General features: G+C 50.8%; 5 protein-coding genes across 5 annotated transcripts in view; 2 read left to right on the top strand and 3 right to left on the bottom strand.

Annotated features, from left to right (window-relative positions):
* K452DRAFT_290567 (uncharacterized protein) overlaps nt 1–531 on the top strand; it is a 1,320-nt gene extending 789 nt beyond the window's left edge. The window contains exon 3 of the mRNA XM_033541023.1: nt 56–531. Coding sequence (XP_033394140.1) covers nt 56–475 — 420 coding nt within the window. The 3' untranslated portion in view covers nt 476–531. The remainder of the gene's footprint in view (nt 1–55) is intronic.
* Nucleotides 302–1,201, bottom strand: K452DRAFT_290566 (uncharacterized protein). Its single transcript, XM_033541022.1, has one exon. It carries the CDS (start codon nt 999–1,001, stop codon nt 552–554), a length of 450 nt encoding a protein of 149 aa, XP_033394139.1. The 5' UTR covers nt 1,002–1,201; the 3' UTR covers nt 302–551.
* An 809-nt stretch (nt 1,202–2,010) lies between these two features.
* On the top strand, nt 2,011–2,922 carry K452DRAFT_300972 (uncharacterized protein; the record flags this gene model as incomplete). The annotated part of the gene is made up of 1 exon (XM_033542390.1): nt 2,011–2,922. The coding sequence occupies one exon, from the start codon at nt 2,011–2,013 to the stop codon at nt 2,920–2,922; it is 912 nt and encodes a 303-aa protein (XP_033394138.1).
* A 2,074-nt stretch (nt 2,923–4,996) lies between these two features.
* K452DRAFT_338474 (uncharacterized protein) lies at nt 4,997–9,556 on the bottom strand (the record flags this gene model as incomplete). Its single annotated transcript, XM_033545283.1, has 6 exons — nt 4,997–5,169; nt 5,905–6,703; nt 6,758–8,290; nt 8,359–8,889; nt 8,940–9,157; nt 9,223–9,556. The coding sequence occupies 6 exons, from the start codon at nt 9,554–9,556 to the stop codon at nt 4,997–4,999; spliced, it is 3,588 nt and encodes a 1,195-aa protein (XP_033394137.1).
* Nucleotides 9,557–10,981: 1,425 nt separating this feature from the next.
* Nucleotides 10,982–13,108, bottom strand: K452DRAFT_361121 (uncharacterized protein). The gene is made up of 5 exons (XM_033546398.1): nt 12,915–13,108; nt 12,261–12,850; nt 11,958–12,210; nt 11,591–11,897; nt 10,982–11,542 (listed from the first exon to the last, which is right to left on the bottom strand). Exons 1-5 carry the CDS (start codon nt 13,069–13,071, stop codon nt 10,990–10,992), a joined length of 1,860 nt encoding a protein of 619 aa, XP_033394136.1. The 5' UTR covers nt 13,072–13,108; the 3' UTR covers nt 10,982–10,989.
* Nucleotides 13,109–13,491: the final 383 nt, after the last annotated feature.

Below are 13,491 nucleotides of genomic sequence, written 5' to 3'. Positions count from 1 at the left end.
AAAAAAAAAAGAAAAAGAAAAAGAAAAAGAAAAAAAGAAATTAACTCACAGCCAGTTCTGGTACATCTGCACCCTCCTCCACCTCTTCACCGGCTGCTTCCTGCGCATCTCAATCGGACTCCACGTCGACCGCAAACTGCTCGAGCGGCCGTCGTACTCGGCGCGCAAGCGGTACGCGTGTCTGGGCACGCTCGCCGCTTCCCTCGCCGTCACCCTCGCCATGTGCGGCTTCCTCGTCTTCGCCCAGTGCCGCCCGCTGCCGGCGTACTGGTCGCGCGTCCGCCCCGCCGCTGCCGCGCACTGCGCAGACCCGCGCGCCGTCGCCGCCGCCTGGCACGCCTTCACGGCCTTCACCGCGCTCGCCGATGCCGTCATGGCGCGCTACCTGGTTGTCGATTTCCGTGCCGGCACGCCCGCGTGGCTGCAGCGTGGACACGTGCTGCTCGCACTTGTAGTCGCGTTTTCTGTCGTGTAAGTCCCCACCAAAACCTACCTATCTCCTCCACACACACGCTAACACCCACCCCCCGCACAACAGCTCCATCGCCGCCTCAATAGCGCAATCCGTCTCCGCTGCCCGCCTGCGCAACACAGCAGACCTGACGGCCGCAAGCACGCCCTTCGCCATCTGCGCGCTCCTGGCGCCGACGGCCGGGTTCGTCGCCGCCACGCTCGCGTCTATGGGCCCTTGGCTCCGCAGCCTCGATCTTGATGCGCCGAGTGTTATGGATGTGACGTTGTGGAAGGGGCGGAGGGGTGGGGCGCGCGTGGGGTGTGGTGGGGGGGAGGCGGGCTTGGGGGGTTTGGGGTCTGCTGCGGCGGAGAGGAAGGGGCGGTGCTGGAGGTGGTGTAAGGGGTGGGTGCGGTGGGTGAGGGAGAGGGCGGCGCGCACAGAAGTGCAGGAGATTACGCCGGCGCGGGGGAGTCGGGGTGGGGGATTGGTGTTGGAGGAGCTGGGGGGCGTGCAGCAGGTGCATCTGCGGCCGGAGCGTTGTGAACATAGTAGGTAGGTAGGTGCGTGGGTGGGTGCCGGCACGGTGCTGCAGCACGCACATACAACTTGCTATCCCGACTTCTTGGCGAAAGAAAAAACAGTTACTGTCTTCGTCCTCTCGCTCCCGTAAATCAACACTAATGTTTCTTTGTAACTTACTGACATGTGGCAAATGGATTGATCGATCTTCAATAGAGAAGTAAAGCAGCCAAGTCCGCCATACTTATACGCACGCACCTACGTACGTATACAAGAAAGCAAAAAAAAAAAAAAACGAAACCCATCAAACGACCTCGATCAAAATTTCCACCATTTCCCGTTCCGAGAAATCCCCGGTCCTGCGGGCTTTTTCGAAGACGACATGGCAATGTAGCTGGCACCTAGTGTAAGCCCTAAGGTAGGTAGGTACGAGTCTAGAGACGCCTTGTGTTGTGCGAATAGAATAGTCCGTACAACTGTCCGTTTCCTGGCTCTATACGGATTACTAGGGTCTAGCAAACAGGTCTCTGAAAGTTAGGTACAGAGGACGCAAAACAGCGTTGCCATGGCGACAGCGACACTCACTTCCGGGTTCAGGCGCCGTGCCGAATGTTCCGTGGAGCGCGACTCGGGTTTTCCTTCCTGGATAGCACCGAGAAGCGCGCCGTTTACAAGAGCAAAGAGCTGTGTACTGTAGGTACCTGCATGGTCGGCTTCGGCTGCCAATCGAGTGTCGGTTCTATACGCTGGTGACGAGGGGCGTGCGACGTACTACGTAGGGCTGCCCGCCAGACCGCTGGTGCCGCCGTCTGGGGTCACTTAATTGCTCAGCAACTACCTACAGTGATTGTGATTACTATCAGTGGCAGCCGTGCTCTGCTCTTGGCGATGTAGGAGTCATCCGAAGTGAGGGAGGCCTTTCTTTTCGTTCCCTTTCTTTTGCTCTCGTCCTTTCCTTTCCTTTCCTTTCCCTCTCCCGTCTCTCCCACCTTCTCTCCAACCCACCCAACTCAACTCCCACCACCCACAAAGCAAACATGTCTCAAACACCGAACCAAACGCTGCAAAACAGCGGCGCCAACTTCACCCCCACAATCCACACCGACACATACCCCTACATTGCCGCCCGCACCGCCAACCTCGCCGGCAAAGCCGTCTTCATCACCGGCGCCTCGCGGGGCATCGGGCGCGCGACCGCGCTGTCCTTCGCGCGCGCCGGCGCCTCCCACATCGCCATCGCAGCGCGCGGGTCCCTCGCACACCTCGAGGCCGAGCTGCAAGCGGCCGCGCAAAGCGCCGGCAAGCCCGTGCCGCAGACGCTGAGCGTCGCGGTCGACGTGACGGACGCAGCATCCGTCGCCGCAGCCGTGGCAGCCATTGAAGCCGCGTTCGGGCGCCTGGACGTCCTGGTCAACAATGCAGGGTACCTGGAGACGTTCGCGCCGCTCGCGGACACGGACCCGGCCGACTGGTGGCGCGCGTGGGAGATCAACGTCAAAGGCCCGTTTCTGGTGACGCGGGCGCTGCTGCCGCTGCTGCTGCGCAGCGAGAATGGCGATAAGACGGTTATTTCCGTCTCCAGTATTACGGCGCATATGCTGCAGTGCGGCGGCAGCGCGTACATGACGAGCAAGCTGGCGCTGCTGCGCTTGCATGAGTTTGTTTGCGCGGAGTACGGCGGCCAGGGCGTGCTTGCTTATTGCATTCATCCCGGTGCGGTTGTTACCGATTTGGCGAATGGTATGCCTGAGGAGTCGAAGCATATCCTCATTGATCAGCCGCAGCTGGCGGCGGATACCTTGGTTTGGCTGTGTAAAGAGAGGAGGGAGTGGTTGGCGGGCAGGTATGTGAGCTCTACGTGGGATATGGAGGAGTTGCTGGGGAAGAGGGAGGAGGTTGTTAAGGGTGATTTGTTGAAGGTGAGGATGGCGGTTGTGGAGGGGAATTAGGTGCGTGTGTGGTGGGGGGGCTGGGTGGTGGATGATGGATGGTAGACGATAGACGATAGACGGTAGATGATAGACGCATAGACGGCACAAGAACACCGCGAATAGAACAAACAAACAAACAAACACAATCAATCGCACTCAACAGCACTTTATTACCACCACACCAACCCACCAGCAGCTCCGTATCAAGCAATGGAAAGAACCTACAAGCATCATCTTCGCCGCTTATCAATTTCCTCTGCCGGAAGCTCATGTACATTCCCCTCCACATCACCACCAACCGCCAGCTCCTGTGGCTGAGTGTGAGGATCCGCTTCCAGCTCCTGCAATGAACATCCTCCGAGCTCCAGTTCCTGCGCCGGCAACTCCGAGATCTGGTTTCCTTCTGATGGAAGCTCTGTAGCAAGAAGCTCTGTAGGCTGAATGTCTCCTTTCTCTTGCTCTGATACTGTAGCTTCTTGTACTTGGTGCTGCTTTCGCTTTCGCTGTCGCTGTCGCAGGAGCAGCAAGATCAGTGCTATGGTTGTGATGAGTGCTGTTATAGGGAGGACGACGGAGAGCGATATTATGACCGCGGAGCTGGGTCCTTTGGTTTTGGGTGTTGTAAGTCTGGAATCTGGGGTTGTAGAGGCATCAGATGTCAGAGCGGCTTTTGCAGCCGTCCGGTCTTCCGCTCGCCAGTTCAGCTGGATCAGTGGTGCCTGGAGGAGGATATTTGTTACAGCAGACTTTTTGTGCGAGTACGGTAGACTCATCACTGTTATGGTGCCTGGTTTACTCTCACCACAGGTCGTGATAGTAGCAGATGTCGATCCTATTGTCTGTGCGCAAGTCTGCCGTCCGTTGGCGAAGATGCAGTTGTATCCCCTAAAGGGAAAGATCAGCTTTGATGGTTTCATTGATAAAGTTGCTCTTACACGGGGCAACATCCCACTATGGTTTCCCCTTGTAATGCAGAATACTGGAAACCGAATCTAGGTGCGCCATTGTACTGAGCGCTAGATGAGACGATAGTGGCGCATGCAAGTGCCCAGCCGACTGGACATAGAGAGGCTGCTGCCGGAGAATAGAACCCTCGCGTTTGGAGTATCGATCCGCTTCTTCCTGCTGTGACGGATGGCCAGCATGACGCTAGATCGAACGTGTTCTTGTTACTGCATCCTTTCCCTTGTCCCCCTATCAAAAACGTCTCTGTAGAGGAAGATATCCCGGTACTAAGTACGTATTTGGAGCACCAGGTAGGTTGCAAGAATGCGTTAGCCAAGGGACCTAGAATCACTCTTCCTGTCTCGACGGAGTTGGACCAGTCGGTTACCTAGGCTAGTTAGTATCGTGGAAGCTCTTATTGTTAACCACTGTTTTAGCTTACAGTGACTAATACTACAGTACCACCTATGTATTCGGTTCTGAACTCGGTCACGATAAGGGTATACAAAAGGCTAGTAGGTTTGAGCAAAGCATAGCTCGTGGTAGCGGGGTAGGGTCCCGGTGGCCGTTCGACTAATGAATGCATTTTGCGAGTGTCGTAGGAAGACGTGATACGAATAAACAGCAAGCGATGAAGCACTAGATCTGGATTTTGAGGAGAGTTCGAATAACTTGAATGTGACGTGTAAAGTTTCAATGGCTAGATGAAGAGAAGGTCTGGTTCATGTGACCAGAACGTTGTCGCTTGATATTCGGCGTCCAAAGAACGAACAAAGACGCGCTTGAGACGCTTTTGTGGAGTTGTGCAAATGGACTGAGTTTCAGGTACGATTGTTTGTCCTGTTCGTGAAGAATAAGGGTCTTGACTGTGTTGTAGAAATAATCTTTCTGAAGAACCCCGCTTTGCGAAATTGGGACACAAGTGTTGTACAGTACCACCAATGCCTCTCAAAAGCAAACAATCGACAAACCTGAACTAATAAAGAGAAGAAGGATTTCAATACAAACGAAACATCGAACTATAATCCAGTGAGAGCTTCTGTCATATGCGCCTGAGCAAATTCAAGAACATTGCCGGTACACACCGAAGAGAAAAACGCCATAGGGCTACTCAAATCTACGAAATATTCAGACCACACCTCCATTCTCACCTGCACTCGCCACTGGTACCCGAAGCAGCAGCCGGAACCCTCACATCAATACCGTACCTTCCACCCGGCCACCACCCAAGACTAAAGACCAATCCCTTCCAAACGCCTCTTCGCTCCATCTCTTCATCGTCCATCCATTCCACGCCATCTGGTAGCAACCCGCGAGTCTCTCTGTTTGGCCTGGGCTCAAAGTTAGAGGATTCGGGTGCATGCTCCTCCACCTCAGGCTCAAGCAGTGTTTGGTTCTCCCGGAGGCGCTGTTCTGGTTCGTGGGCTTCCTCTGCAGGGCTTTGCTCAGACTGGTTGATGACTGAAATTTGGCTTGTCGAGCTGTGGTCGGACTCGTGTTCTGAATGGTTGAGAGAGGGATTCTGGTCGTTGTGGTCCTCTCTTTGAGGACTAGGCGTATCATCCACCTCTTCTAACCCAGGTATCTCAACACGCGGTGCTGCTAGTGGCAGAGCCTCTGAACGCAGGGTGTCATCCTCTCTTCCTGTCTCTCTTACCTCATCACTTGATGCCACTTCTGGTTGAGTCTCCTCTGAACGATGTGTATCATCTTCTCCTTCTGCCTCTCGTACCTCACTAGTTGACGCCGCTTCTGGTTGTATCTCTGAATGAAGCGTGATATCTTCTTCTTCTTCTTCTTCTGAACTCCGTATCTCCATGGTTGGTACTGCTGCTTGTTGAGTCTCTGGACTAGGCGCATCATCCAGTGTTTGTGGCTCTAGTACCTCAGCACTTGACACCATTCCTGGTTGAGACTCATCCGGACGAAGCATGCCATCGTCTCCTTCTGATCCTTGTGTCTCTCTACTTGGAACTGCGTCTGGCTGACTCTCCTCCGGAGTAGTATCATGTTCTCGTTCCGGACCAGAAACTTCCGCTTCTGCTCTTGAACCACCACTGCCCCAAAGCTGGCTTCCAGCAAGCAAAGTCGCCACGCCAGCAATAGAGCATGGATCGTGAAACAGTAAGCTGGTGGTACGCAGGCTGACCCAAGATACGACGCCACAAACGAACATGACTGCCAGCATAATCTGCAGTGCCAGCTTCGGTCGTGCTTTCTGTACCAGCCTGAGGTTATTGCCGTGGAGCTTGCCTTGTATAGTCTGCTCAATAGAAAGCCGTTGTGCTGTACTGGCGTTCAAAGTCTCTCGCATCTTGAGTGACAGCAATTGCGCCATATAAAGGCTGTACATCTCCGTCGTTGCATTTACCAAGCGCCCGATGTTTGCTTGGCCAATGAGTTCATTGGCAGGGATGCCGTACTTGCCGTAGACGACAGCGAAGTAGAACTGGCCAAGTGATGGGCTCAGGTTATCCGCTTTGTCTGCTACGGCCTCGAATGTGTTGGACATCGAATAAGTAATAGGGTACTGGAAAGTTTTGGAACCATTTGTAGCTTCATTGCCCACGTAGCGGATGGTTGACTCGTCCGGGACTGGAGGGTTGGATTTATCGATGTGGAAATCTGGCAGTAGGAAATTGACTTTCGTGTCTATTTCTTGTATCTGCTGAGTGCAAGTAAAGGCTGAGATCTGCGGTGTATCTTGGCTGAAGTCTCCGAAATAGAATGACAATGACTGACAACCATCTGAAATATCACGGACGGTGGAAAACCGTGTGGAATCACTTCCGTGAAACAACACGTGTCCATCTTCTAATGTTCGATCCAGTTGGCTCATTCGTCCCCCGATAGACTTAACTTCTCGTGCTACAATTTCGTATGGTGCTTTAGCTCCATCGTCGTCGACACAAGTGTTCAGTGTCTGTAAGCGGAGGAGTGTGATAGATGATGATTCGGATTGTTTTGTATATTCCATCTCCTTGGGGTCGACAATTGTGCAGTTCAGAGTTCCCCTCAGAGCTGGTAGGGTTGCTTCGAGTCTTGTCCTTTCCCTGGCTTTTACATCGTCGATAAGTAGGGATGGGAATGCCAGGGTTCCATAGGTCCATTTGGGATAGGAAATATTTTGCCAGACAATGCTGCGTAAAGTAGAGCCGGCAAAGTTATCAGCATATACGTCTCCATCCCATATGGTCCCAAAGCGATCGAGTCGCTTTAGGGAGATTGGTAGAGGAGAATCCACACGGTCCAATGTGTAGAGGCCTGATACTGCAACGGTAAGGAGAGCACCAATCATAGCAGCAATGGCCGTTGCGCACGAAGCAAAGTATCCTTTCTTGGCAGATGAAAATATTGAGAAAAGCGGTAATCGTCCAAGGTCTTTACTTAGTATGCTGCGGTTTGCAGTCGAACCACCAGTTCGCAAGGCCCGATATGGTGACAAGAGCACAACGTTGAAATTCTGTGATGAGTACATTGCAGCCACCCCTGTCATGACTAAAGTTGGAATATAAGTTGAGGCAGCCGTCCCGAGATTCGACGAAGCGACGTTAGTGAAGCCGTGAGAGCGGTTGGAGATGCGCTGGATAACCTCCAGAACTATGATGATAGCCGCAGTGACAATGAGTGTAGCAATTCTTGACCAAAAATTGAGTGTCAGAGGTTGCCACCCCTTCTTTTTTCCAGTGTTAGATTTTTTGTCGGATGGCTCCTGATTCAAGTCTTTTTCACCGGTACAAGAAACTTGATATGCTCCAGTCTCTGCAACAATAGTACCAATCAGTCTTTGGCCAGCAAAAGCGTCTTTGTTCTCCTGTAGAGAGTATTTGAATACGCTCTTGAGTTGTGTACTGGAGTGCAAAATTGCTGCAATACCACCGATACTGTTAGGGTCGCGCGGTGCTGCATTCCACGGTCTAGCGCATAGCATAAAAAGTGAGAGGATCGAGCACAGACCGAAACAAATAGCAATAGCTATGACGGAAGTGAGTTTTACCTGGAGACGTTCAGCTTCATAATCGACGAAGCCGTTCACAGCTTTGTAATGAGGGTTTAGTAGACTCAATGCAGCTATCTGAACAGCCATTCCCTTGAATGTCGCTTCTGTTTGTTTGATCAAGACATCTGTGTCTAATAGGTCCTTCATATAAGGTGCCGTAGGCTCAAAAATTCCTTGAGATGTGGGTAATGAGACCAGTTTTAAGAAACCGTTGTTGTTATCGGACGATGACGAAGGAAACCTTACGCTTTTGGAATGATTTAAGACGGCTTGGAAGAGGTCCATGGGGTCCAGGGTGGAGGATCTGAATGATCGATCCGTTTCGTTTTTTTCTTGTCTAGTTTCAACGGTCAAAACTTGGAGAAAATTGTCCACTTTGACAAATAAAGGTTTGAGAGAGTAATTTGGTTGACATATCGCTCCGCTGAAATGACCTGTTAGCTGAAGCGCCTCACAGTATAGGGTGTGTAACCAATTAATCGAGCCCACCTGTAATCGAAGTCATCGACACTACTGCCATGGGTAACAACGATGAGATATTTTTGACTTTTACCACAAGATACAAGTTCCGTTACGCCATCGTAATAATCATATGTGTCGTCTTTTGGCCCCCCTGGGCCCCCATGAATTCTTTGAAGAGTTATGGTGGTAGAAGCATTGCAAGACGACGATTGTAGAGTTATATCAAGCACATATGGGCTTGTTTGGTATGATGTGGGATGGGCCCACTTGTCTTTAAGCGTTACCTTTTCGCAATCAAGCCATGGGTAAAATGCCATAACTTCTCCAGCATATCGTTTCGCAGTCCGTTTCATGACAGAACCTATAGGCTGAAATGGCTCTAATGCATAGTCCTCGAAAGTCCAGTCTGGGTAGCTCATGTTTGCTGTATGGATGCTTTGGTAAATTGCACCAGCACTATTTCCATGATCGGACGAGTTCAATGCCGAAGGGTCAAACTCAGCTTGCTTTGACACAACGAGGCCATTGGAAGTAAGCTCCGTCAATTCGAGTGTCATTAGACCGGTGGAGAAAACCCTCTAGACTGTATGTCAGTGCTTGTATAAATACCAGTGATGACTTGCCTTACAGCTATCTGCAATGCTATACAAACTGTAACTGTTATAGCAGCGGCCCATTCGCGATGCCTTAGTGCAGATGCCCAGTATACTGGTTGCATCGGAGATATCAAATCCAAGAAAATGGTGCGGTTGGCTGGCGCTGTATGTTTTCGAAGATTTTCCCAAGGCTGAAGTAGTCTGGTGGAATAATCGACCTGGCCCCAAACAGCCATAAGAAGGACAGTGACTATAAATTGTATTGTTAGAATACTACTGTGAGGAAACAAGATTTATTAGCATCGAGAAACTTACCAGATGTTGGAAGATACTTCCAAAAGTATTCAACTTCCATGCGCTTGGTATAAGTTCCCAGGCCATGCTTGCTAGTAGAGATGCAATAAAGAACAACAATCGCAGCAGATAGAGCCGCGAACAATATTGAGAAAGTACCTAGGACGTAGCGGCCGAGCCAGATAGGATTCCAAAACGCATAAGAAGTAGTATCATTATGCTTTAAAGCCTCTTCTGAGTTTGCGTGACCGGGGAGCTCAGTGGAGGTACGCGATTGAGAAACCAAAAGGGTTGCAACTGCTCTTGCTGTCTGGGGATGGGGAGATGGGCCGTGTGAATCAGAGTCGTTGTCCATGGCCGAAGTGTAGTCGCGAAGGTTGTTGCAGCCGCTGTAGGTATCTGTGGTGATTTTAGATGGAATGAATGTCAAAAAGCCAACGCCAGATGCTGTTTATATATCCGCAGTCCACCTCACTGGGAGAAATGTTTCTCTCACCGCAACCCACCACCAGAAACTCAACATTGAGGTTGTCACACCACCCATATTTAGTACCCACTTATAACCATCAGAACGACTAGAGTGTTCATTTGCCTTGCTCGACGAGGCAAGCATCGTGAAACCGTCGATGAGTCCACTACCGCCAAGCGTTGCTGTAATTGAGATTGCGAGCCTCAGCCTGATTCTGCCATCTCAAGCTGACGCCCCTGTGAAAAACTAAATTTGTCGTACGTAAAGCGAGAGCTCAGCCTTGTATTACACCCGAGGGTGAGCTAATTGCACCGTCCCTTTTCTTTAAACGTACCAACACACCTTCATCGTATCGATTCGACAACTCCTGGATTAGAACTCGAGAAGAAGTGGGGTCTTCGCTATGCTTAAATCATTAACACATGAGTAATCTCGTCGATATGCGTACTGTTGGAGCGTAAGGGACGTGGGAAGAATGTATATCGCGAGTGGGCTGAGTAGCTGGGGACACGTGGAGGAGTGTTTAAGTGGAGGAGGGGGCGCGCAGATGGAGGCGGAGGAGGCTACAATAAATCTGTCGTGTAACCTGTTCGCAAGCGCCCATGTGACGCGCACTTATCTATGACGTATCAGTGTACAACATACCCGGTATATCCACTCCCACAACTTCCTACTTCCGTCTATTTTAGTTCCCACGACCCTGCGAATTATTGGCCCACGACAGCAGGCAAACCAATCCATCAATCAGGCAGCGGTTTTGCCTTGAGAAACAACCAAATGCGCTGAGCCGCTGGTGTGAGCGACGTCATCCCAATGTCTCAGCCTGACACTCTTCCATACTGAACTGCTTGACAGTCCACGACACGGTTGATAGACGAGAATAGTGAGCGCCGTGTGCCCTCGCCAGGCTGAAACAGCCCTGTTTTCTGCCCCCTCGGCACATTTCCACGTCAGCTGGCACCGAATCTTCGGGTTGGAGACCGACATATAAAAGGGACAAGTTGCACACATTCTGGGGCGACAAGGCTGTAAATTGCTGAACTCATGCTATGACCTATGTGGACTATCTTACTACAACTCTAGCAAACCTCGAGTCCTCGTTGCGAAATTACAATGAAGACATAGCCGAAGTATTTTTCTAAGCATCCCGCATATGCTACTCGGAGAAACATATCAAAACTGAAAGGGCCGTTATGTACACTTTTTTTTCTTCACTAAATCTTCTAAACCTTATCATACACTCTGGCAATAAACTTAGATAACTTAATAATACTTAGGCGTTTTACTAACTCCTACTCTCTTCTCAACCGGCCTAGATTCTACCTCCTGAACAATCGAAAATCACCTAACTCCCTCCTCGCTGTGTCCTGAAGCTCAGCAGGCTTTGTACTACCAGCATCGAGCTCGTATCTTGATGCACCATGTGAGCTTTCCAGCTCTTCCACAAGCTGGTACCGACCTCCATCGCTCACGGCTGAGTTCATAACATCACCATCTATCCACTCGTTACCCTCCGCGCCACTTACTGGCCCCTCAGACGGAAGCGGGTGTCGCTTTTGAAGCTTGTACTTGCGCAGGTAGAAAAATGTCACCATTCCGGTCATTAAGGCCGTCCCAATAACGGCTCCAACTACCGCGCCGGCAATAACGCCACCGGTAATTGAGCTGGAAGATTGTGACGGAACTTCGGTAACACTGCTGTTTACCGGGCCGCTGCTGCCTGTGATGACAGCCTGGGCAAAGAGGTTACTTGGCGCAGAGGGAACATCGTATCGTTTGCTGAAAACAGTTTCCAGAGCTTTAGAACCCCATCCGCCACTGGGCGCAGTCGCTGTAGCGCTGCCGGAAGGTCTAGGGTTTATTGTCAGCGAACTGCCAAACGGTTTTGAAACCACAATTAAAAGGAAATGGAGAAGTTACCCTCCACCTATCACGTTGTATATCTGTGAGTTAACTCGATATGGGCTGTTGTTGTTTGGATCGTATTGAGATATCCAGTTATAGCTTGTGAGGTTTAAAAGCCTGATTGGTGAGAAGACCGAGTTACATTCATCCGCGTTCACGTCGGCAGTATCATTCTTGATGAAGCCGCCTATAACAAAGCCACTGTCCTCTTTCCATTTCAGTCCGCGGTGGTTTCGCCGACCAAGGCCACCAAGGGACTCTCTTTCAACATTGCTGGTATCGTCTATCTTGATCCATGTAAAGGACGGGATGCTAAGGACATCTTTCCTCAGAACGATTTAGCTCATCATCGCAAATCGTGTGAAAGGGTGCTTCTTCTTACATATGTCTTCGTAAGACTTTCCACGGAACAAATTCCAGCCACCATAGATCGTAATAGTATAAGAGCTGCGGTCCGGAGCAGGTGTCATCCAAGAGCTGAATAGACTTCGTCCGCTTACACCTCTATCGGAAGGCGAATCTCCACTGGTCGTCACATTGTACCACTCAGAGGAGGCGATGTCGTAGACGTCGACAGATGTCATTGGAGCATCACTCCATGGATAATTGTCGTATTCAGATCCATGTTCGGCTGTCTATTCTACGTTAGTATAAAACCACACTTGACGCGACAAGAGGTACATACGTTGTATCCACCAATGCTGATTAGGACGCCCTGCTCTCCGACAGGAACAAAAATTAGCTGTCCCTCGCCTCTCAGTGGCCCGGGCGATTCGGGATCGTCATAAATGAACGACGTATCATTTTCCCATGAAAGACTGGTGTGATCGCTGGAACTAAAACGAAGGATTCCAGAAGTATCACCATCCATGCCTCCAGAGAGAAAAGACATACCAGTGCCGGGAATGCTGGTGTGTATCGAACCACCTCGACTGCCATGCTGGAAATTTCCCCCGGCCACGGTGACTTTTTCCCAGAGACTGTTCAACACATGGTATGCCCAAAGGTGGTTCGTAGCACTGTCATCGGACTTTGAGAGACCTGCGTACATGTACAAGGTTGTGTTGTCGTAGAAGAAAACACCATCTGTAGTATTCCAAGAGACATTGGACGGTACGGCGCTCGAGTAAAGTTGGTCCCCTGGTATATAGCCACTGACAGAGAAAGTCTGGTTCAGTCTGAGGGTGAAGAGTTTCGGTTTGGTTGCTTCTGTCTTTTCTCCGATGAAGTTGTATTCGCCGCTCATGAAGAATAATTGGTCTCCGACGAGGGCAACTATAATAATTCCGTTAGCTTTTGAGCGCAAAATCGTTCAGTTCCTTCTTATGATAATACATACCGCGCTGGCCACCCATGGCACATAGGCTCTGATCAGCTAGACTCCATGGTCGGAATTGCTCGTTAGATCGTCTTCCTATGCTTGCGCCACTAGCTATAGAACTGGTCAGGAGCATGACAGCCAGCAACCAACTCTGTTGCGCCCAGGAGCTAGACATCGAGGCTCGTGTAAAATGAAAGGAACCCAGAAAAGACTGGAATGTCGTCCGTAAGGTGGGGGAGAAAGCTTTGTAGTTACTATGATTAGGCTTGGTACATGAATTTCACTAGCATATGCCAATATGTCCGAGCAAAGCCAGCCTGGCGCACCGACGGCCCTGGAATCAGGCGATTGCCTTTTGCTGCGGCGAAGCATCACCGAGCGGTAGCTAACGCGCTGTCCTATGAGCTGTTGCTGTGCCACCTAAATGCTGTAGTCGTCGCGTTAATCTCACGGAGTCACACTCTAAGTTGGGTCTCGCGCCCCGAAATACCCCAGTCGACTCGCTTATCACCTCTCATCTCCGTAACACAAGTGATCTCCCGGCGCTTACCACGTAGGTACGCAATGCTATAATTGGTCCGAAGGCAGCAGGCTG

Source organism: Aplosporella prunicola, assembly GCF_010093885.1.
Source record: "Aplosporella prunicola CBS 121167 unplaced genomic scaffold K452scaffold_23, whole genome shotgun sequence".
In the NCBI taxonomy this organism is placed as follows: Eukaryota; Fungi; Ascomycota; class Dothideomycetes; order Botryosphaeriales; family Aplosporellaceae; genus Aplosporella; species Aplosporella prunicola.
Note: the sequence above shows the minus strand (reverse complement) of the source record. Positions and strands in the feature narration are given on the sequence as shown.

What these genes read in the sequence shown, in the direction of transcription:
- K452DRAFT_290566 (XM_033541022.1), bottom strand. Translation starts at nt 1,001, where the DNA reads ATGTTCACAACGCTCCGGCCGCAGATGCACCTGCTGCACGCCCCCCAG.
- K452DRAFT_361121 (XM_033546398.1), bottom strand. Translation starts at nt 13,071, where the DNA reads ATGTCTAGCTCCTGGGCGCAACAGAGTTGGTTGCTGGCTGTCATGCTC. An exon ending in TGCCATGGGTGGCCAGCGCG is followed by an intron (nt 12,851 to 12,914) that starts GTATGTATTATC and finishes GAATTATTATAG; the next exon opens with TTGCCCTCGTCGGAGACCAA. An exon ending in TCAGCATTGGTGGATACAAC is followed by an intron (nt 12,211 to 12,260) that starts GTATGTACCTCT and finishes AACGTAGAATAG; the next exon opens with ACAGCCGAACATGGATCTGA.